This window comes from Bombina bombina, chromosome 4 (genome assembly GCF_027579735.1).
Source record: "Bombina bombina isolate aBomBom1 chromosome 4, aBomBom1.pri, whole genome shotgun sequence".
NCBI classification, from domain to species: domain Eukaryota; kingdom Metazoa; phylum Chordata; class Amphibia; order Anura; family Bombinatoridae; genus Bombina; species Bombina bombina.
In genome coordinates, this window is record NC_069502.1 from 1,157,203,886 (window position 1) to 1,157,223,761 (window position 19,876).

The following is a 19,876-nucleotide window of genomic DNA, read 5'->3' on the forward strand; positions in this document are numbered from 1 at the left end:
AACTTTAATGCCCTAAACACGTCTAGATTATGCAACAACCTGTCCTTAGAAGAACCCGGATTTGGACAAAGAGAGGGAACTACAATATCCTGATTTATGTTAGCTGAAGAAATCACCTAGGGTAGAAACCCAAACTTTGTCCAAAGGACACCCTTACCCGCGTGAAACACAAGATAAGGAGGATCACACTGAAGAGCAGACGGTTCCGAAACTCTATGTGCATAAGAAATTGCCAACAAGAATAACACCTTCCAAGATAGTTTAATATCAAGGGTGTGCATAGGCTCGAAAGGAGCATGCTGCAAAACTTTGAGAACAAGGTTATGATTTCCAGGAGGGACCGTAGGCTTAAAAACTGGTTTAATTTAAACTAAAGCCTGAACATCAGGCAACCGTGCCACCCTTCTACAGTGAGGGAAAATAATTTGATCCCCTGCTGAATTTGTAAGTTTGCCCACTGACAAAGAAATGATCAGTCTAATTTTAATGGTAGGTTTATTTGAATCCTCCTCCAAAACACGGGAAGTTGAGTTGATGCCAAAGAGCTTTTTTTTGGTCTCATCTGACCACAACACTTTCACTCAGTTCTCCTCTGAATCATAAAGATGTTCATTGGCAAACTTCAGATGGGTCTGTACATGTGCTTTCTTTAGCAGGGTGACCTTGCGGGCGCTGCAGGATTTCAGTCCTTCACGGCGTAGTGTTACACCAATTGATTTCTTGGTGACTATGGTCCCTGCTGCCTTAAGATTATTGACAAGATCCTCCCATGTAGTTCTGAGCCGATTCCTCACCGTTCTCATGATCATTGAAACTCCACGAGGTGAGATCTTGCATAAAGCCCCAGACCGAGGGAGACAGACAGTTATTTTGTGTTTCTTCCATTTGTGAATAATCGCACCAACTGTTTGACACCTTCTCACCAAGCTGCTTGGTGATGGTCTTGTAGCCCATTCCAGCATTGTGTAGGTCTACAATCTTGTCCCTGACATCCTAGGACAGCTCTTTGGTCTTGGTGGAGAGTTTGGAATCTGATTGATTGCTTCTGTGGACAGGTGTCTTACAGAGGTAACAAGCTGAGATTAGGAGCACTCCCTTCAAGAGAGTGCTACTAATCTCAGCTTGTTAGCTGTACAAAAGACACCTGGGAGCCAGAAATCTTGCCGATTGATAGGGGACATTGGCGTATTTAGGTTTTGTGCTGCCCCCCCTTTTTTATAGCCATATTTTTTTGGTCAGAGCATAACATGACATTTTTAAAATTATTTTTCATGGCAAGGAACCATTTCCAATATATTTAAGTCACTAGGAGCAAATTAACAGAAATAAATTATAGAACAGTTTCTCTAATTGTCAAAACAAAGTAAAGTACTATGTATATTGAAATGTGCATTTTCTGAGAACGTTGATAACAAGGACTTAATTTAATTTACATTATTTTTTTATTTGAAAATAAGTAGTGTTTGTTGTTTTTTTATCTTTTCTTTTGTAAGCCGATTTATTAAAGCATCTCTAAATCAGACTGAAAATAATTGTTAATCTAAAATGACTAAACATTTTTAACCAGATCTCACACTAGCAATTATTGTGGAAGATAAGTAGCACAAGTAAACATATAAACACCGACACATAACCAAACAGAAAACAGAAATACACTAGTTACACTGACTGAATAGGAGGACCTTGTTTGAGATAGAAATCAAATAATTGAATGTGATAAAGACCTGGCTAGGCATATCAGCTCTGCTATAAAGCACATTCCTGGCTCAGATTAAAAAAAACAAATTTATGCTTACCTGATAAATTTATTTCTCTTGTGGTGTATCCAGTCCACGGATTCATCCATTACTTGTGGGATATTCTCCTTCCCAACAGGAAGCTGCAAGAGGATCACCCACAGCAGAGCTGTCTATATAGCTCCTCCCCTAACTGCCACTACCAGTCATTCGACCGAAGACAAGCAAGAGAAAGGAGAAACTATAGGGTGCAGTGGTGACTGTAGTTTAAAAATAAAAAAAAACCTGCCTTAAAATGACAGGGCGGGCCGTGGACTGGATACACCACAAGATAAATAAATTTATCAGGTAAGCATGAATTTTGTTTTCTCTTGTAAGGTGTATCCAGTCCACGGATTCATCCATTACTTGTGGGATACCAATACCAAAGCTATAGGACACGGATGAAGGGAGGGACAAGGCAGGCGCTTAAACGGAAGGCACCACTGCCTGTAAGACCTTTCTCCCAAAAATAGCCTCCGAAGAAGCAAAAGTATCAAATTTGTAGAATTTAGAAAAAGTATGAAACGAAGACCAAGTCGCCGCCTTACAAATCTGTTCAACAGAAGCCTCATTTTTAAAAGCCCATGTGGAAGCCACCGCTCTAGTGGAATGAGCTGTAATTCTTTCAGGAGGCTGCTGGCCAGCAGTCTCATAAGATAAGCGGATTATACTTCTTAACCAAAAAGAAAGAGAAGTTGCTGAAGCCTTTTGGCCTTTCCTCTGTCCAGAGTAGACAACAAACAATGCAGATGTTTGACGAAAATCTTTAGTAGCTTGCAAATAAATCTTTAAAGCACGAACCACGTCAAGATTGTGTAATAGACGTTCCTTCTTTGAAGAAGGATTAGGACACAGGGACGGAACAACAATCTCCTGATTGATATTCTTATTAGATACCACCTTAGGAAGAAGCCCAGGTTTGGTACGCAATACTACCTTATCTGCATGGAAGATCAGATAAGGGGAATCACACTGCAAGGCAGATAACTCTGAAACTCTTCGAGCCGAATAGCTACTAAAAACAGAACATTCCAAGATAAAAGCTTGATATCTATGGAATGCAGAGGTTCAAACGGAACCCCTTGAAGAACTTTAAGAACTAAATTTAAACTCCATGGCGGAGCAACAGGTTTAAACACAGGCTTGATTATAACTAAAGCCTGACAAAACGCCTGAACGGCTGGAACATCCGCCAGACGCTTGTGCAAAAGGACAGAGCAGAAATCTGTCACTTTAAGGAACTAGCTTACAATCCCTTCTCCAATCCTTCTTGGAGAAAAGATAATATCCTGGGAATCCTGACTTTACTCCATGAGTAACCCTTGGATTCACACCAATGAAGATATTTACACCTATCTTATGATAGATTTTCCTGGTGACAGGTTTCGAGCCTGAATTAAGGTATCAATGATCGACTCGGAAAAACCACGATTTGATAAAATCAAGCGTTCAATCTCCAAGCAGTCAGACGCAGAGATCTTAGATTTGGATGTTTGAAGGGACCTTGAAGTAAAAGGTCCTGCCTCAGCGGCAGAGTCCATGGTGGAAAGGATGACATGTCCACCAGATCTGCATACCAAGTCCTGCGTGGCCACGCAGGAGCTATCAAAATCACAGAAGCTCTCTCCTGCTTGATCTTGGCAATCATATGAGGGAGCAGAGGAAATGGAACACATAAGCCAGGCTGAAGGACCAGGGAGCTGCAATAGCATCTATCAGCACTGCCTGGGGATCCCTTGACCTGCACCCGTAACAAGGAAGTTTGGCGTTCTGACGAGACGCCATGAGATCCAGTTCTGGTTTGCCCCATAGTTGAATCAGCTGGGCAAATACCTCCGGATGGAGCTCCCACTCCCCCGGATGAAAAGTCTGCCGACTTAGAAAATCCGCCTCCCAGTTCTCTACTCCTGGGATATGGATAGCTGAGAGATGGCAAGAGCTAACCTCTGCCCATAGAATTATCTTTGAAACCTCCAACATTGCCAGGGGGCTCCTTGTTCCCCCCTGATGGTTGATATAGGCTACAGTCGTGATGTTGTCCGACTGAAATCTGATGAACCTGAGCGCAGCTAGCTGAGGCCAAGCCTGAAGAGCATTGAATGTCGCTCTAAGTTCCAGAATGTTTATCGGAAGGAGGGCCTCCTCCTGAGTCCACGAGCCCTGAGCCTTCAGGGAGTTCCAGACTGCACCCCAGCACAGAATGCTGGCATCTGTCGTTACTATAGTCCAATCTGGCCTGCGGAAGCTCATCCCCTTGAACAGATGGACCCGAGATAGCCACTAGAGAAGAGAATACCTGGTCTCTTGATCCAGATTTTAGTAGAGGGGACAAATCTGTGTAATCCCCATTCCACTGACTGAGCATGCAAAGTTGCAGCGGTTTGAGATGTAGGTGGGCAAACGGTACTATGTCCATTGCCGCTACCATTAAACCGATTACTTCCATACACTGAGCCACTGAAGGACGAGAAGTGGAATAAAGAACACGGCAAGAGTCTAGAAGTTTTGACAATCTGGCCTTCGTTGGGTAAATCTTCATTTCTACCGAATCTATCAGAGTCCCTAGGAATTAAACTTTTGTTAGAGGTGATAGAGAACTCTTTTCTTCGTTCACCTTCCACCCATGGGACCTCAGAAATGCCAGAACAATGTCCGTATGGGACCTGGCGATTTGAAAAGTCGACGCCTGTATCAGAATGTCGTCTAAGTAAGGGGCTACTGCTATACCCCGCGGCCTTAGGACCGCTAGGAGGGACCCTAGAACCTTTGTAAAGATTCTTGGTGCCGTGGCCAACCCGAAGGGAAGAGCCACAAACTGGTAGTGCCCGTCTAGAAAGGCAAACCTGAGAAAACGATGATGATCTTTGTGTATCGGGATGTGAACATATGTGAATGTCATATATTGACCCTCCTGGATCATAGGAAGGATAGTTCAAATAGTCTCCATCTTGAAGGATGGGACTCTGAGAAATGTGTTTAAGATCTTGAGATCTAAGATTGGTCTGAATGTTCCCTCTTTCTTGGGAACTACAAACAGATTTGAATAGAAGCCCTGCCCCTGTTCCTCCTGCGGAACTGGGTGGATCACTCCCATAACTAGGAGGTCTTGAACACAATGTAAGAATGCCTCTCTCTTTATCTGATTTGCAGATAAATGTGAGAGATGAAATCTCCCTTTTGGGGGAAGAGGTTTTGAATTCCAGAAGATAACCCTTGGACACAATTTCCAATGCCCAGGGATCCTGGACATTTCTTGCCCAAGCCTGGGCGAAGTGAGAGAGTCTGCCCCCTACTAGATCCGTTTCCGGATCGGGGGCTGCTCCTTCATGCTGTCTTAGAGGCAACAGCAGGCTTTTTGGCCTGTTTCCCCTTGTTCCAAGCCTGGTTAGGTCTCCAGACCGGCTTAGACTGGGCAAAAGTTCCCTCTTGTTTTGTGTTAGAGGAAGTTGAAGCTGCACCACTCTTGAAGTTTCAAAAGGGCCGAAAACTAGACTGTTTGGTCCGTAGTTTGTTGGACCTATCTTGAGGAAGGGCGTGACCTTTTCCTCCAGTGATGTCAGAAATGATCTCCTTCAGCCCAGGCCCGAATAGGGTCTGTCCTTTGAAGAGAATGTTGAGAAGTTTAGACTTTGAAGTCACGTCAGCTGACCAGGATTTAAGCCATAGCTCCCTACGCGCCTGAATAGCAAAACCTGAATTTTTAGCCGTTAGCTTGGTTAAATGAACAACGGCGTCAGAAACAAATGAATTGGCTAGCTTAAGAGGCTTAAGCTTGTCAATAATATCTTCCAACGGGGTTTCAACCTGTAGAGCCTCCTCTAGGGACTCAAACCAGAAAGCCGCAGCAGCAGTGACTGGGGCAATGCATGCAAGAGGCTGGAGAATAAAACCTTGTTGAATAAAAATTTTCTTAAGGAAACCCTCTAATTTTTTATCCATTGGATCTAGAAAAGCACAACTGTCCTCGACAGGGATAGTGGTACGCTTAGCTAGAGTAGAAACTGCTCCCTCCACCTTAGGGACCGTCTGTCATAAGTCCCGTGTAGCGGTGTCTATAGGAAACATCTTTTTAAAAACAGGAGGGGGAGAGAACGGTACACCTGGTCTATCCCATTCCTTAGTAATAATTTCAGAAAACCTCTTAGGGATTGCAAAAACATCAGTATAAGTAGGTACTGCATAGTATTTATCTAATATACATAATTTCTCTGGGACTACAATAGTGTCACAGTCGTCCAGAGTTGCTAAGACCTTCCTGAGCAATATGCAGAGGTGCTCAAGCTTAAATTTAAATGTAGACATATCAGAATCAGGTTGAAGTATCTTCCCTGAATCAGAAAAATCACCCACAGATTGAAGCTCCCCTGCTTTAGCACATTGTGAGGGTGTATCAGACATAGCCACTAAAGCGTCAGAGAGCTCTGTATTTATTCTAGTCCAAGAGCTGTCTCGCTTTCCTTGCAATCCTGGCATTTTAGATAATAACTCTGTAAGGGTATGATTCATAACATTTGAACACAAGGCCTGTCACAACTGTAGAGTGATATGCAATATACCTTCTAACTTGTACCCAATGTAACCTTCAATACATGGGTTTAACCACTAGAGAGGTCCGCCAAAGAATCAGGGAACATGTCACAAACATCACGAAAGGCAAATTAAGTACTCCATTAATCAAACATTTTAATCTAACACACAACAAATGCCCTAATACATTGGTATGGTCCATTATAGAGGTCGTAGGCAATAAAGGTAGGGAACAAAATAAGGATAAGAATTTAGCCCTACGTGAGGTCAATTGGCTACATAGACTAAAAACAAGAACACCTTCGGGGTTGAATTCGGAATATGACTTAATCAATTTCTGGCTTTAGCAGCCTAATTTCCTATCCTCCCCCAGTTAGATCGAATTTATTGTGGCCGGCAATATCAATATAAAAAGTACACCCTTAGGGTAATTTGTAATCAAGTCTCAATATATTTAACCATTTTTTCATTTATCCATTGATATGTACTTCCCTGTATACTGTATCTTCTTAAAAAAAACTTTTTTGTTAAAGTGAACGTAAATTTTGATGATCATCAAAATTTACATACTTACCTTTTAATCTTGACAGCCGCTCCAGCTTCCCCCGGTTGTCACAAGTTTCTTCCTACGTCAGAAATGACGGATCGGTCATCCTCAAATCACGGCTTCCCCCCTGGGGGAATCTGTGTCTGATTCAACGCCGTGATTGTAGGAAGACGGATTCCTCCTTTTAGACCCAGGAAGAGGTTTTGCGACGGGCGGAGGAAGCGATGCAGCTGCTGTCAAGATTAAAAGGTAAGCATTTTCACAACACGAGTGAAATGTAAATTTTTATGAATTAAAGTGCCCCTGTTTTTAATTGAATTTTTAAAAACCGGGCACTTTATCATCAAAATTTACATTCACTTTAAGATCCCCCAATGTAACCATTTTCCTAAAGGTAAAAAAAGTAAACTATTACTGTTTAAATAGCTGGTTAACAAATAATATTCATTAAATGGAAATTATAAATAGGAAATATTTTTAATAATTATTGAATCAATGGTGTCCGAAATGTATAAGGAACACGCACACACACTATATATATATATATATATATATATATATATATATATATATATATATATATATATATATATATATATATATATATATATATATCCCTATGCCAGAGTCCCTTTGAGCCTTAAATCCAGATTTAGACTCAAACTTAGACCCCAAATTTGAAGCAATGTAGGAATATGTCTGTCCGATGTTTATAAATCTACTATCATATTTCACGTACCCACTCAGAGCATGAATCTTTTATTATTCCTTGCATTTTATTTTTACAAATCAGAGACGAAAAGTTTCTAATGACTGGCAGTACAAATAGAGCACATTCAAATGTTGATTAAATATTCAGCAGAGTTTGCCAAGTATTCACGTAATGCAATTGAATAATCAACTCTGTATCAGACAAATGCCAGGAATACTGATTGGACAACAGGTGTAGTGAGCAATAGAGAACACCCAAATTACAATGTCCAATAGGAGAAAAGGTGTGTCACCTAGTGTGACCAAAAGAAAGTATTTTTGTCTTTTAAATAGAGGTAAGGAACTAAGATCCTTATGCTATGACTATGGCCTATGCCGAAACACGTAAGCCAGATCTGTTCCTTCCTTCGCACTATGGTACTCTGTTACTGAATTGTATGGTCGACATGACCAAGTTTTTAACTTCGTGCTGGAAATAAAAGCTAAGTTTTACCTACCGAGGTCGAATTGTACTGATTGGTGCTCCTTATTACTTTGTTCTATTCTTCTCGATTGCACTGGGGAAAGAGCACAAGAGGACTGACCCAGGGACGCTATTAACAAAGGGAAACGGAGGTGAAAACGCTAACCGGCAGGAAGCAGCACTCTAATAGAGATCGGCAGAGACGGTAAGCCTGCAGTAGAGCTGCTACTCAAGGAGTCTCCTTAGGACTGATCTCCAAACACTCGGAACCGAGGTGAGCCACTGAATGATTTAGGATACTATCAGAATCACTCCTATGACAATCAGGTTGAACTTTCCTTTCCCTTCTTACTCTGATTTTTTTTCAAACCAATAGACTTTAAGCACGTTGGCATTTGGAGTGGAGACTTACCTTCAGGTGCCGAGATTAGACTGTTCAGCACTGATCTCTGCCTACCTCCAAGACAAGGCAAAGAACTACTGTGAGGGAAGTAGGAGGGATAGTTGAATGCTCTGTTTGGGGTGCCTGTCTCCTCCTGGTGGCCAGATATTTTATTCCCATATGTAAAAATAGGAATTTGTGGACTCTTACTTCCATTAGAAAGAAAATGCATCCTTAAAAAGGGACATAAAACCCAAAAATTTTCTTTCATGGTTTAGGTAGAACATACCATTTAAAAACTACTTTCCCATTTACTTCGATTATTTAATTTGCTTCCTTTTCTTGTTATTCTTTGTTGAAAGGTTTATCTAGGAAAGTTTAGGAGCAGCAAAGAATCTAGGTTCTAGCTGCTGATTGGTGGCTCTATATAAAAAAACCTATTGTCATTGGCTCACCCAATTGTTCAGTTAGAAACCAGTAGTGCATTGCTGCTCCTTCAACAAATTATACCAAGAGAATGAAGCAAATTTGCTAATAGAAGTAAACTGGGAAGTTGTTTAAAATTGTATGTTCTACCTAAATCATGAAAGAAACATTTTGGGTTTCATGTCCCTTTAATTTCTGTGAATGTTTTAAAAGATTCACCACTAAATACAAGAAATATAGGAACATATAAACTTGGGATAAATATAAGCTTTATTACCTAACAGAGGGGTGGATGGGATTGTAGAGAAGGAAACTGACTGCGGATTAAAGATTACAGCACTACATCTATCACATTTAGCAATCCAGCACCCAAATTATTTAAATCTAATCTCTCCTAAATGCCAAACTATATCTTATTACTGAAACAGAAATTTCAGTGTAATATTTGGGATAAGTGAACAGAATAATAGTAAAGTAATTCAGGCACACGCAATTCCACCCCTCTCTTTCTGCATAAAGAGTGCATTTTTTAACTCTGGGTTCTTATGGCCACAGATTATATTGATTTCGGGGGGGGGGGGGGTGCAAAAAGAAGAGGCAGACGTATAGGAACAACCTGAATGATGTAGAGAATTTTAGGCACAATTACTTTAAAGTGCAGCAACAGTGCCCGACAATGAGAGTCTGAGATGAGATAGCCATAATGCTGCAGTTCTGTTACGAAAACTCAGGGCAAGATTTGCGAGTGGACAGGATTCACATGTTGTGAACCTGTCTGCATCTTACTGCAAATTGTGGGGCAAATGTGTTCCTCATATTTATCGTAGAAAAAGGGAACACTCGTACAATACCCCCTTCCTCTACCCTTACGCTACCAACTGTGTGAGAGTAGGGCTCGTCAATCACCCCAGTTGAATGAATTGGGGGGAGATTTTCATCTGCCAACTCCAGTTTGACTGAGAGGGATTGTGAGCGAGCATGCAACCAATCGGGAACTTTGCCTTGTAATATATCATAAGCACTCTGGCCTTAGCACTTTCTCATTCTAAAAATACATTATTGGCAGTTAATAGGAACATTCAGTAATCCTACTATATAAATAATTAAATTAAAAAATAAAAATGTAAAAATACATACCAATTGTTCCTCCAAATTCCAATTCCTTGTTTTCAACAGGTTTCTCCTGTAGAACTTCTTTGTGAAAGCGATTTGTTTTGCTCTCATTTCTTGGGGCCAAACTATACCGCAACACCTTATCATTTATTTCACTTACTTGCTCCTCTTTCAACTAGAGAATACACATCAAAACACCAGGACAAATTAATTTTCTTCTCTTTGTGACCCAATGAAAACAAATTTACAGCCTGCCATGGCAATATAATTTTTTTTTTTTTTTATCTTCGACTTCTAACCCCCACATTCCATACATAGATTACATTAAAAAGGGTCAGCGAAGTCAAAAAAACAATAACTCATGTTTCATATAGGGTAATTTTAAACAACTTTCCATTTTACTTTAATATCCAATTTTGCTTTGTTTTCTTGGTATTCTTAGTTGAAAGCTAAACCTAGGAAGGTTCATATGATAATTTCTAAGCCCTTGAAGGCCGCCTCTTATCACATGCTTTTTGTATTTGCTTTTAAAAACAGGGGAGAGCTAGTTCATGTCAGCCATATAGATAACATTGTGATCACGCCTGTAGCTTGTGGCAGACATTGCACTAATTGGCTAAAATGAAAATCAATAGATAAATAAAATGTCGTGATCAGGGGGCAGTCTGCAGAGGCTTAGGTACAAGGTAATCACAGAGGTAAAAAGTACATTAATATAACTGTGTTGGTTATGCAAAACTGGGGAATGGGTAATAAAGGGATTATCTATCTTTTAAACAACAAAAGTTCTGGTGGTGTCCCTTATAATGCAAAATATTACTGAAATGTATTTTGTATACAATTTTGAAGGTTTATGAAACACCAAAAAAAACATAATTTATGTAAGAACTTACCTGATAAATTCATTTCTTTCATATTAACAAGAGTCCATGAGCTAGTGACGTATGGGATATACATTCCTACCAGGAGGGGCAAAGTTTCCCAAACCTTAAAATGCCTATAAATACACCCCTCACCACACCCACAAATCAGTTTAACGAATAGCCAAGAAGTGGGGTGATAAGAAAAAGTGCGAAGCATATAAAATAAGGAATTGGAATAATTGTGCTTTATACAAAAAAATCATAACCACCACAAAAAAGGGTGGGCCTCATGGACTCTTGTTAATATGAAAGAAATGAATTTATCAGGTAAGTTCTTACATAAATTATGTTTTCTTTCATGTAATTAACAAGAGTCCATGAGCTAGTGACGTATGGGATAATGACTACCCAAGATGTGGATCTTTCCACACAAGAGTCACTAGAGAGGGAGGGATAAAATAAAGACAGCCAATTCCTGCTGAAAATAATCCACACCCAAAATAAAGTTTAACAAAAAACATAAGCAGAAGATTCAAACTGAAACCGCTGCCTGAAGAACTTTTCTACCAAAAACTGCTTCAGAAGAAGAAAATACATCAAAATGGTAGAATTTAGTAAAAGTATGCAAAGAAGACCAAGTTGCTGCTTTGCAGATCTGGTCAACCGAAGCTTCATTCCTAAACGCCCAGGAAGTAGATACTGACCTAGTAGAATGAGCTGTAATTCTTTGAGGCGGAGTTTTACCCGACTCAACATAGGCAAGATGAATTAAAGATTTCAACCAAGATGCCAAAGAAATGGCAGAAGCTTTCTGGCCTTTCCTAGAACCGGAAAAGATAACAAATAGACTAGAAGTCTTACGGAAAGATTTCGTAGCTTCAACATAATATTTCAAAGCTCTAACAACATCCAAAGAATGCAATGATTTCTCCTTAGAATTCTTAGGATTAGGACACAATGAAGGAACCACAATTTCTCTACTAATGTTGTTGGAATTCACAACTTTAGGTAAAAATTCAAAAGAAGTTCGCAACACCGCCTTATCCTGATGAAAAATCAGAAAAGGAGACTCACACGAAAGAGCAGATAATTCAGAAACTCTTCTAGCAGAAGAGATGGCCAAAAGGAACAAAACTTTCCAAGAAAGTAATTTAATGTCCAATGAATGCATAGGTTCAAACGGAGGAGCTTGAAGAGCTCCCAGAACCAAATTCAAACTCCAAGGAGGAGAAATTGACTTAATGACAGGTTTTATACGAACCAAAGCTTGTACAAAACAATGAATATCAGGAAGAATAGCAATCTTTCTGTGAAAAAGAACAGAAAGAGCAGAGATTTGTCCTTTCAAAGAACTTGCGGACAAACCCTTATCCAAACCATCCTGAAGAAATTGTAAAATTCTCGGTATTCTAAAAGAATGCCAAGAAAAATGATGAGAAAGACACCATGAAATATAAGTCTTCCAGACTCTATAATATATCTCTCGAGATACAGATTTACGAGCCTGTAACATAGTATTAATCACGGAGTCAGAGAAACCTCTATGACCAAGAATCAAGCGTTCAATCTCCATACCTTTAAATTTAAGGATTTCAGATCCGGATGGAAAAAAGGACCTTGTGACAGAAGGTCTGGTCTTAACGGAAGAGTCCATGGCTGGCAAGATGCCATCCGGACAAGATCCGCATACCAAAACCTGTGAGGCCATGCCGGAGCTATTAGCAGAACAAACGAGCATTCCCTCAGAATCTTGGAGATTACTCTTGGAAGAAGAACTAGAGGCGGAAAGATATAGGCAGGATGATACTTCCAAGGAAGTGATAATGCATCCACTGCCTCCGCCTGAGGATCCCGGGATCTGGACAGATACCTGGGAAGTTTCTTGTTTAGATGAGAGGCCATCAGATCTATCTCTGGGAGCCCCCACAATTGAACAATCTGAAGAAATACCTCTGGGTGAAGAGACCATTCGCCCGGATGCAACGTTTGGCGACTGAGATAATCCGCTTCCCAATTGTCTACACCTGGGATATGAACCGCAGAGATTAGACAGGAGCTGGATTCCGCCCAAACCAAAATTCGAGATACTTCTTTCATAGCCAGAGGACTGTGAGTCCCTCCTTGATGATTGATGTATGCCACAGTTGTGACATTGTCTGTCTGAAAACAAATGAACGATTCTCTCTTCAGAAGAGGCCAAAACTGAAGAGCTCTGAAAATTGCACGGAGTTCCAAAATATTGATCGGTAATCTCACCTCCTGAGATTCCCAAACTCCTTGTGCCGTCAGAGATCCCCACACAGCTCCCCAACCTGTGAGACTTGCATCTGTTGAAATTACAGTCCAGGTCGGAAGAACAAAAGAAGCCCCCTGAATTAAACGATGGTGATTTGTCCACCACGTTAGAGAGTGTCGAACAATCGGTTTTAAAGATATTAATTGAGATATCTTTGTGTAATCCCTGCACCATTGGTTCAGCATACAGAGCTGAAGAGGTCGCATGTGAAAACGAGCAAAGGGGATCGCGTCCGATGCAGCAGTCATAAGACCTAGAATTTCCATGCATAAGGCTACCGAAGGGAATGATTGTGACTGAAGGTTTCGACAAGCTGTAATCAATTTTAGACGTCTCTTGTCTGTTAAAGACAGAGTCATGGACAATGAATCTATCTGGAAACCCAGAAAGGTTACCCTTGTTTGAGGAATCAAAGAACTTTTTGGTAAATTGATCCTCCAACCATGATCTTGAAGAAACAACACAAGTCGATTCGTATGAGACTCTGCTAAATGTAAAGACGGAGCAAGTACCAAGATATCGTCCAAATAAGGAAATACCACAATACCCTGTTCTCTGATTACAGACAGAAGGGCACCGAGAATCTTTGTGAAAATTCTTGGAGCTGTAGCAAGGCCAAACGGTAGAGCCACAAATTGGTAATGCTTGTCTAGAAAAGAGAATCTCAGGAACTGATAATGATCTGGATGAATCGGAATATGCAGATATGCATCCTGCAAATCTATTGTGGACATATAATTCCCTTGCTGAACAAAAGGCAATATAGTCCTTACAGTTACCATCTTGAACGTTGGTATCCTTACATAACGATTCAATAATTTTAGATCCAGAACTGGTCTGAAGGAATTCTCCTTCTTTGGTACAATGAAGAGATTTGAATAAAACCCCATCCCCTGTTCCGGAACTGGAACTGACATAATTACTCCAGCCAACTCTAGATCTGAAACACAATTCAGAAATGCTTGAGCTTTCACTGGATTTACTGGGACATGGGAAAGAAAAAATCTCTTTGCAGGAGGTCTCATCTTGAAACCAATTCTGTACCCTTCTGAAACAATGTTCTGAATCCAAAGATTGTGAACAGATTTGATCCAAATTTCTTTGAAAAAACGTAACCTGCCCCCTACCAGCTGAACTGGAATGAGGGCCGTACCTTCATGTGAACTTAGAAGCAGGCTTTGCCTTTCTAGCAGGCTTGGATTTATTCCAGACTGGAGATGGTTTCCAAACTGAAACTGCTCCTGAGGACGAAGGATCAGGCTTTTGTTCTTTGTTGAAACGAAAGGAACGAAAACGATTGTTAGCCCTGTTTTTACCTTTAGACTTTTTATCCTGTGGTAAAAAAGTTCCTTTCCCACCAGTAACAGTTGAAATAATAGAATCCAACTGAGAACCAAATAATTTGTTTCCCTGGAAAGAAATGGAAAGTAGAGTTGATTTAGAAGCCATATCAGCATTCCAAGTCTTAAGCCATAAAGCTCTTCTGGCTAAGATAGCCAGAGACATAAATCTAACATCAACTCTAATAATATCAAAAATGGCATCACAGATGAAATTATTAGCATGCTGGAGAAGAATAATAATATCATGAGAATCACGATTTGATACTTGTTGCGCTAGAGTTTCCAACCAAAAAGTTGAAGCTGCAGCAACATCAGCCAAAGATATAGCAGGTCTAAGAAGATTACCTGAACATAGATAAGCTTTTCTTAGAAAAGATTCAATTTTTCTATCTAAAGGATCCTTAAACGAGGTACCATCTGACGTAGGAATGGTAGTACGTTTAGCAAGGGTAGAAATAGCCCCATCAACTTTAGGGATTTTGTCCCAAAATTCTAACCTGTCAGGCGGAACAGGATATAATTGCTTAAAACGTTTAGAAGGAGTAAATGAATTACCCAATTTATCCCATTCCTTAGCAATTACTGCAGAAATAGCATTAGGAACAGGAAAGACTTCTGGAATAACCGCAGGAGCTTTAAAAACCTTATCCAAACGTATAGAATTAGTATCAAGAGGACTAGAATCCTCTATTTCTAAAGCAATTAGTACTTCTTTAAGTAAAGAGCGAATAAATTCCATCTTAAATAAATATGAAGATTTATCAGCATCAATCTCTGAGACAGAATCCTCTGAACTAGAAGAGTCCAAAGAATCAGAATGACGGTGTTCATTTAAAAATTCATCTGTAGAGAGAGAAGATTTAAAAGACTTTTTACGTTTACTAGAAGGAGAAATAACAGACAAAGCCTTCTTTATGGATTCAGAAACAAAATCTCTTATGTTATCAGGAACATTCTGCACCTTAGATGTTGAGGGAACTGCAACAGGCAATGGTACATCACTAAAGGAAATATTATCTGCTTTAACAAGTTTGTCATGACAATTATTACAAACAACAGCTGGAGAAATAGCTACCAAAAGTTTACAGCAGATACACTTAGCTTTGGTAGATCCAGCAGGCAGTGGTTTTCCTGTAGTATCTTCTGGCTCAGATGCAACGTGAGACATCTTGCAATATGTAAGAGAAAAAACAACATATAAAGCAAAATAAATCAAATTCCTTATAAGACAGTTTCAGGAATGGGAAAAAAATGCCAAACATCAAGCTTCTAGCAACCAGAAGCAAAATGAAAATGAGACTGAAATAATGTGGAGACAAAAGCGACGCCCATATTTTTTGGCGCCAAATAAGACGCCCACATTATTTGGCGCCTAAATGCTTTTGGCGCCAAAAATGACGCCACATCCGGAACGCCGACATTTTTGGCGCAAAATAACGTCAAAAAATGACGCAACTTCCGGCGACACGTATGACGCCGGAAACGGAAATGAATTTTTGCGCCAAAAAAATCCGCGCCAAAAATGACGCAATAAAATGAAGCATTTTCAGCCCCCGCGAGCCTAACAGCCCACAGGGAAAAAAGTCAAATTTTTGAGGTAAGACAAAATATGATAATTTAAAGCATAATCCCAAATATGAAACTGACTGTCTGGAAATAAGGAAAGTTGAACATTCTGAGTCAAGGCAAATAAATGTTTGAATACATATATTTAGAACTTTATAAATAAAGTGCCCAACCATAGCTTAGAGTGTCACAGAAAATAAGACTTACTTACCCCAGGACACTCATCTACATGTTTGTAGAAAGCCAAACCAGTACTGAAACGAGAATCAGTAGAGGAAATGGTAAATATAAGAGTATATCGTCGATCTGAAAAGGGAGGTAAGAGATGAATCTCTACGACCGATAACAGAGAACCTTATGAAATAGACCCCGTAGAAGGAGATCACTGCATTCAATAGGCAATACTCTCCTCACATCCCTCTGACATTCACTGCACGCTGAGAGGAAAACCGGGCTCCAACTTGCTGCGGAGCGCATATCAACGTAGAATCTAGCACAAACTTACTTCACCACCTCCCTTGGAGGCAAAGTTTGTAAAACTGATTTGTGGGTGTGGTGAGGGGTGTATTTATAGGCATTTTAAGGTTTGGGAAACTTTGCCCCTCCTGGTAGGAATGTATATCCCATACGTCACTAGCTCATGGACTCTTGTTAATTACATGAAAGAAATGGAGTTAAAGACAATGCATACAAAAAAATACCAATTTACTTCTATTATCAAATTTGCTTTGTTCCTATTATATTCTTTGCTGAAGAGACATAGATAGGTGTCTGGAGCACTACATGGTAGGAAACAGACCTGCTATCTAATGCTACAGACACATGCAGACTCCTGGGCTTATGTCCCTACTTTTCAACAAAAGATACAAAGAGAATGATAATAGAAGTAAACTAGGAAGTTGTTTAAAATTGCCATGTTCTATCTGAATCATGAAAGAAATGTTGGGTTTCATGTCCCTTTAAAAGAAAACAGCTCATTTTCTATCTTAGATTTAGTTTAAATAAAGGAGATCTATATTCTTACCATTCAAAAATGCCCATGAAGGTTGACATTTTACCGGAAATAGACGTCTCTACTTGCTAACTCATGCCTAGAGTACAGGCCCTATAACCACCATTAACTAGTCACTAACTATATACTATTTATTTTATACACATTCAGAGGGATAGGAAATTCATACCTCATGCCTAGAGTACATGCCCTATAACCACCAGTAACTAGTCACTAACTATATACTATTTATTTTATACACATTCAGAGGGATAGGAAATTCATACCTCATGCCTAGAGTACAGGCCCTATAACCACCATTAACTAGTCACTAACTATATACTATTTATTTTATACACATTCAGAGGGATAGGAAATTCATACCTCATGCCTAGAGTACATGCCCTATAACCACCATTAACTAGTCACTAACAAACTATATAAGACATTTTATTTTATACACATTCAAAGGGATAGGAAATTCATACCTCATGCCTAGAGTACAGGCCCTATAACCACCAGTAACTAGTCACTAACTATATACTATTTATTTTATACACAGAGGGATAGGAAATTCATACCTCATGCCTAGAGTACATGCCCTATAACAACCACTAACTAGTCACTAACAAACTGTATACTATTTATTTTATACACATTCAGAGGGATAGGAAATTCATACCTCATGCCTAGAGTACAGGCCCTATAACCACCAGTAACTAGTCACTAACAAACTGTATACTATTTATTTTATACACATTCAGAGGGATAGGAAATTCATACCTCATGCCTAGAGTACAGGCCCTATAACCACCAGTAACTAGTCACTAACTATATACTATTTATTTTATACACATTCAGAGGGATAGGAAATTCATACCTCATGCCTAGAGTACAGGCCCTATAACCACCAGTAACTAGTCACTAACTATATACTATTTATTTTATACACATTTAGAGGGATAGGAAATTCATACCTCATGCCTAGAGTACAGGCCCTATAACCACCAGTAACTAGTCACTAACTATATACTATTTATTTTATACACATTCAGAGGTATAGGAAATTCATACCTCATGCCTAGAGTACAGGCCCTATAACCACCAGTAACTAGTCACTAACTATATACTATTTATTTTATACACATTTAGAGGGATAGGAAATTCATACCTCATGCCTAGAGTACAGGCCCTATAACCACCAGTAACTAGTCACTAACAAACTGTATACTATTTATTTTATACACATTCAGAGGGATAGGAAATTCATACCTCATGCCTAGAGTACAGGCCCTATAACCACCAGTAACTAGTCACTAACTATATACTATTTATTTTATACACATTCAGAGGGATAGGAAATTCATACCTCATGCCTAGAGTACATGCCCTATAACCACCAGTAACTAGTCACTAACTATATACTATTTATTTTATACACATTCAGAGGTATAGGAAATTCATACCTCATGCCTAGAGTACAGGCCCTATAACCACCAGTAACTAGTCACTAACTATATACTATTTATTTTATACACATTCAGAGGTATAGGAAATTCATACCTCATGCCTAGAGTACAGGCCCTATAACCACCAGTAACTAGTCACTAACTATATACTATTTATTTTATACACATTCAGAGGTATAGGAAATTCATACCTCATGCCTAGAGTACAGGCCCTATAACCACCAGTAACTAGTCACTAACTATATACTATTTATTTTATACACATTCAGAGGGATAGGAAATTCATACCTCATGCCTAGAGTACATGCCCTATAACCACCAGTAACTAGTCACTAACAAACTGTATACTATTTATTTTATACACATTCAGAGGGATAGGAAATTCATACCTAATGCCTAGAGTACAGGCCCTATAACCACCAGTAACTAGTCACTAACAAACTGTATACTATTTATTTTATACACATTCAGAGGGATAGGAAATTCATACCTCATGCCTAGAGTACATGCCCTATAACAACCACTAACTAGTCACTAACAAACTGTATACTATTTATTTTATACACATTCAGAGGGATAGGAAATTCATACCTCATGCCTAGAGTACATGCCCTATAACCACCAGTAACTAGTCACTAACAAACTGTATACTATTTATTTTATACACATTCAGAGGGATAGGAAATTCATACCTCATGCCTAGAGTACATGCCCTATAACCACCAGTAACTAGTCACTAAATATATACTATTTATTTTATACACATTTAGAGGGATAGGAAATTCATACCTCATGCCTAGAGTACATGCCCTATAACCACCACTAACTAGTCACTAAAATACTGTATACTATTTATTTTATACACATTCAGAGGGATAGGAAATTCATACCTCATGCCTAGAGTACATGCCCTATAACCACCAGTAACTAGTCACTAACAAACTGTATACTATTTATTTTATACACATTCAGAGGGATAGGAAATTCATACCTCATGCCTAGAGTACATGCCCTATAACCACCAGTAACTAGTCACTAACTATATACTATTTATTTTATACACATTTAGAGGGATAGGAAATTCATACCTCATGCCTAGAGTACATGCCCTATAACCACCACTAACTAGTCACTAAAAAACTATATATACTATTTATTTTATACACATTCAGAGGGATAGGAAATTCATACGTCATGCCTAGAGTACATGCCCTATAACCACCACTAACTAGTCACTAACAAACTATATAAGACGACATTTTATTTTATACACATTTAGAGGGATAGGAAATTCAAAAATTAAAATGTGCATGATTAAGACAGAGCATGTAATTTTAAGACACGTTGAAATACACTTCTATTTGCAAATGTATTTGTTCTTTTAGTATCCTTTGTAGAAAG

At 39.2% G+C, this 19,876-nt stretch overlaps 1 protein-coding gene across 2 annotated transcripts in view; it reads right to left on the reverse strand.

Annotated features, from left to right (window-relative positions):
- The window catches only part of LBR (lamin B receptor), a 90,654-nt gene that overhangs the window by 37,312 nt on the left and 33,466 nt on the right, over positions 1–19,876 (reverse strand). For both annotated transcript variants that reach the window (XM_053712604.1, XM_053712603.1), the window contains exon 5: positions 9,972–10,122. In XM_053712604.1, the coding sequence (XP_053568579.1) occupies positions 9,972–10,122 (151 nt within the window). The remainder of the gene's footprint in view (positions 1–9,971; positions 10,123–19,876) is intronic.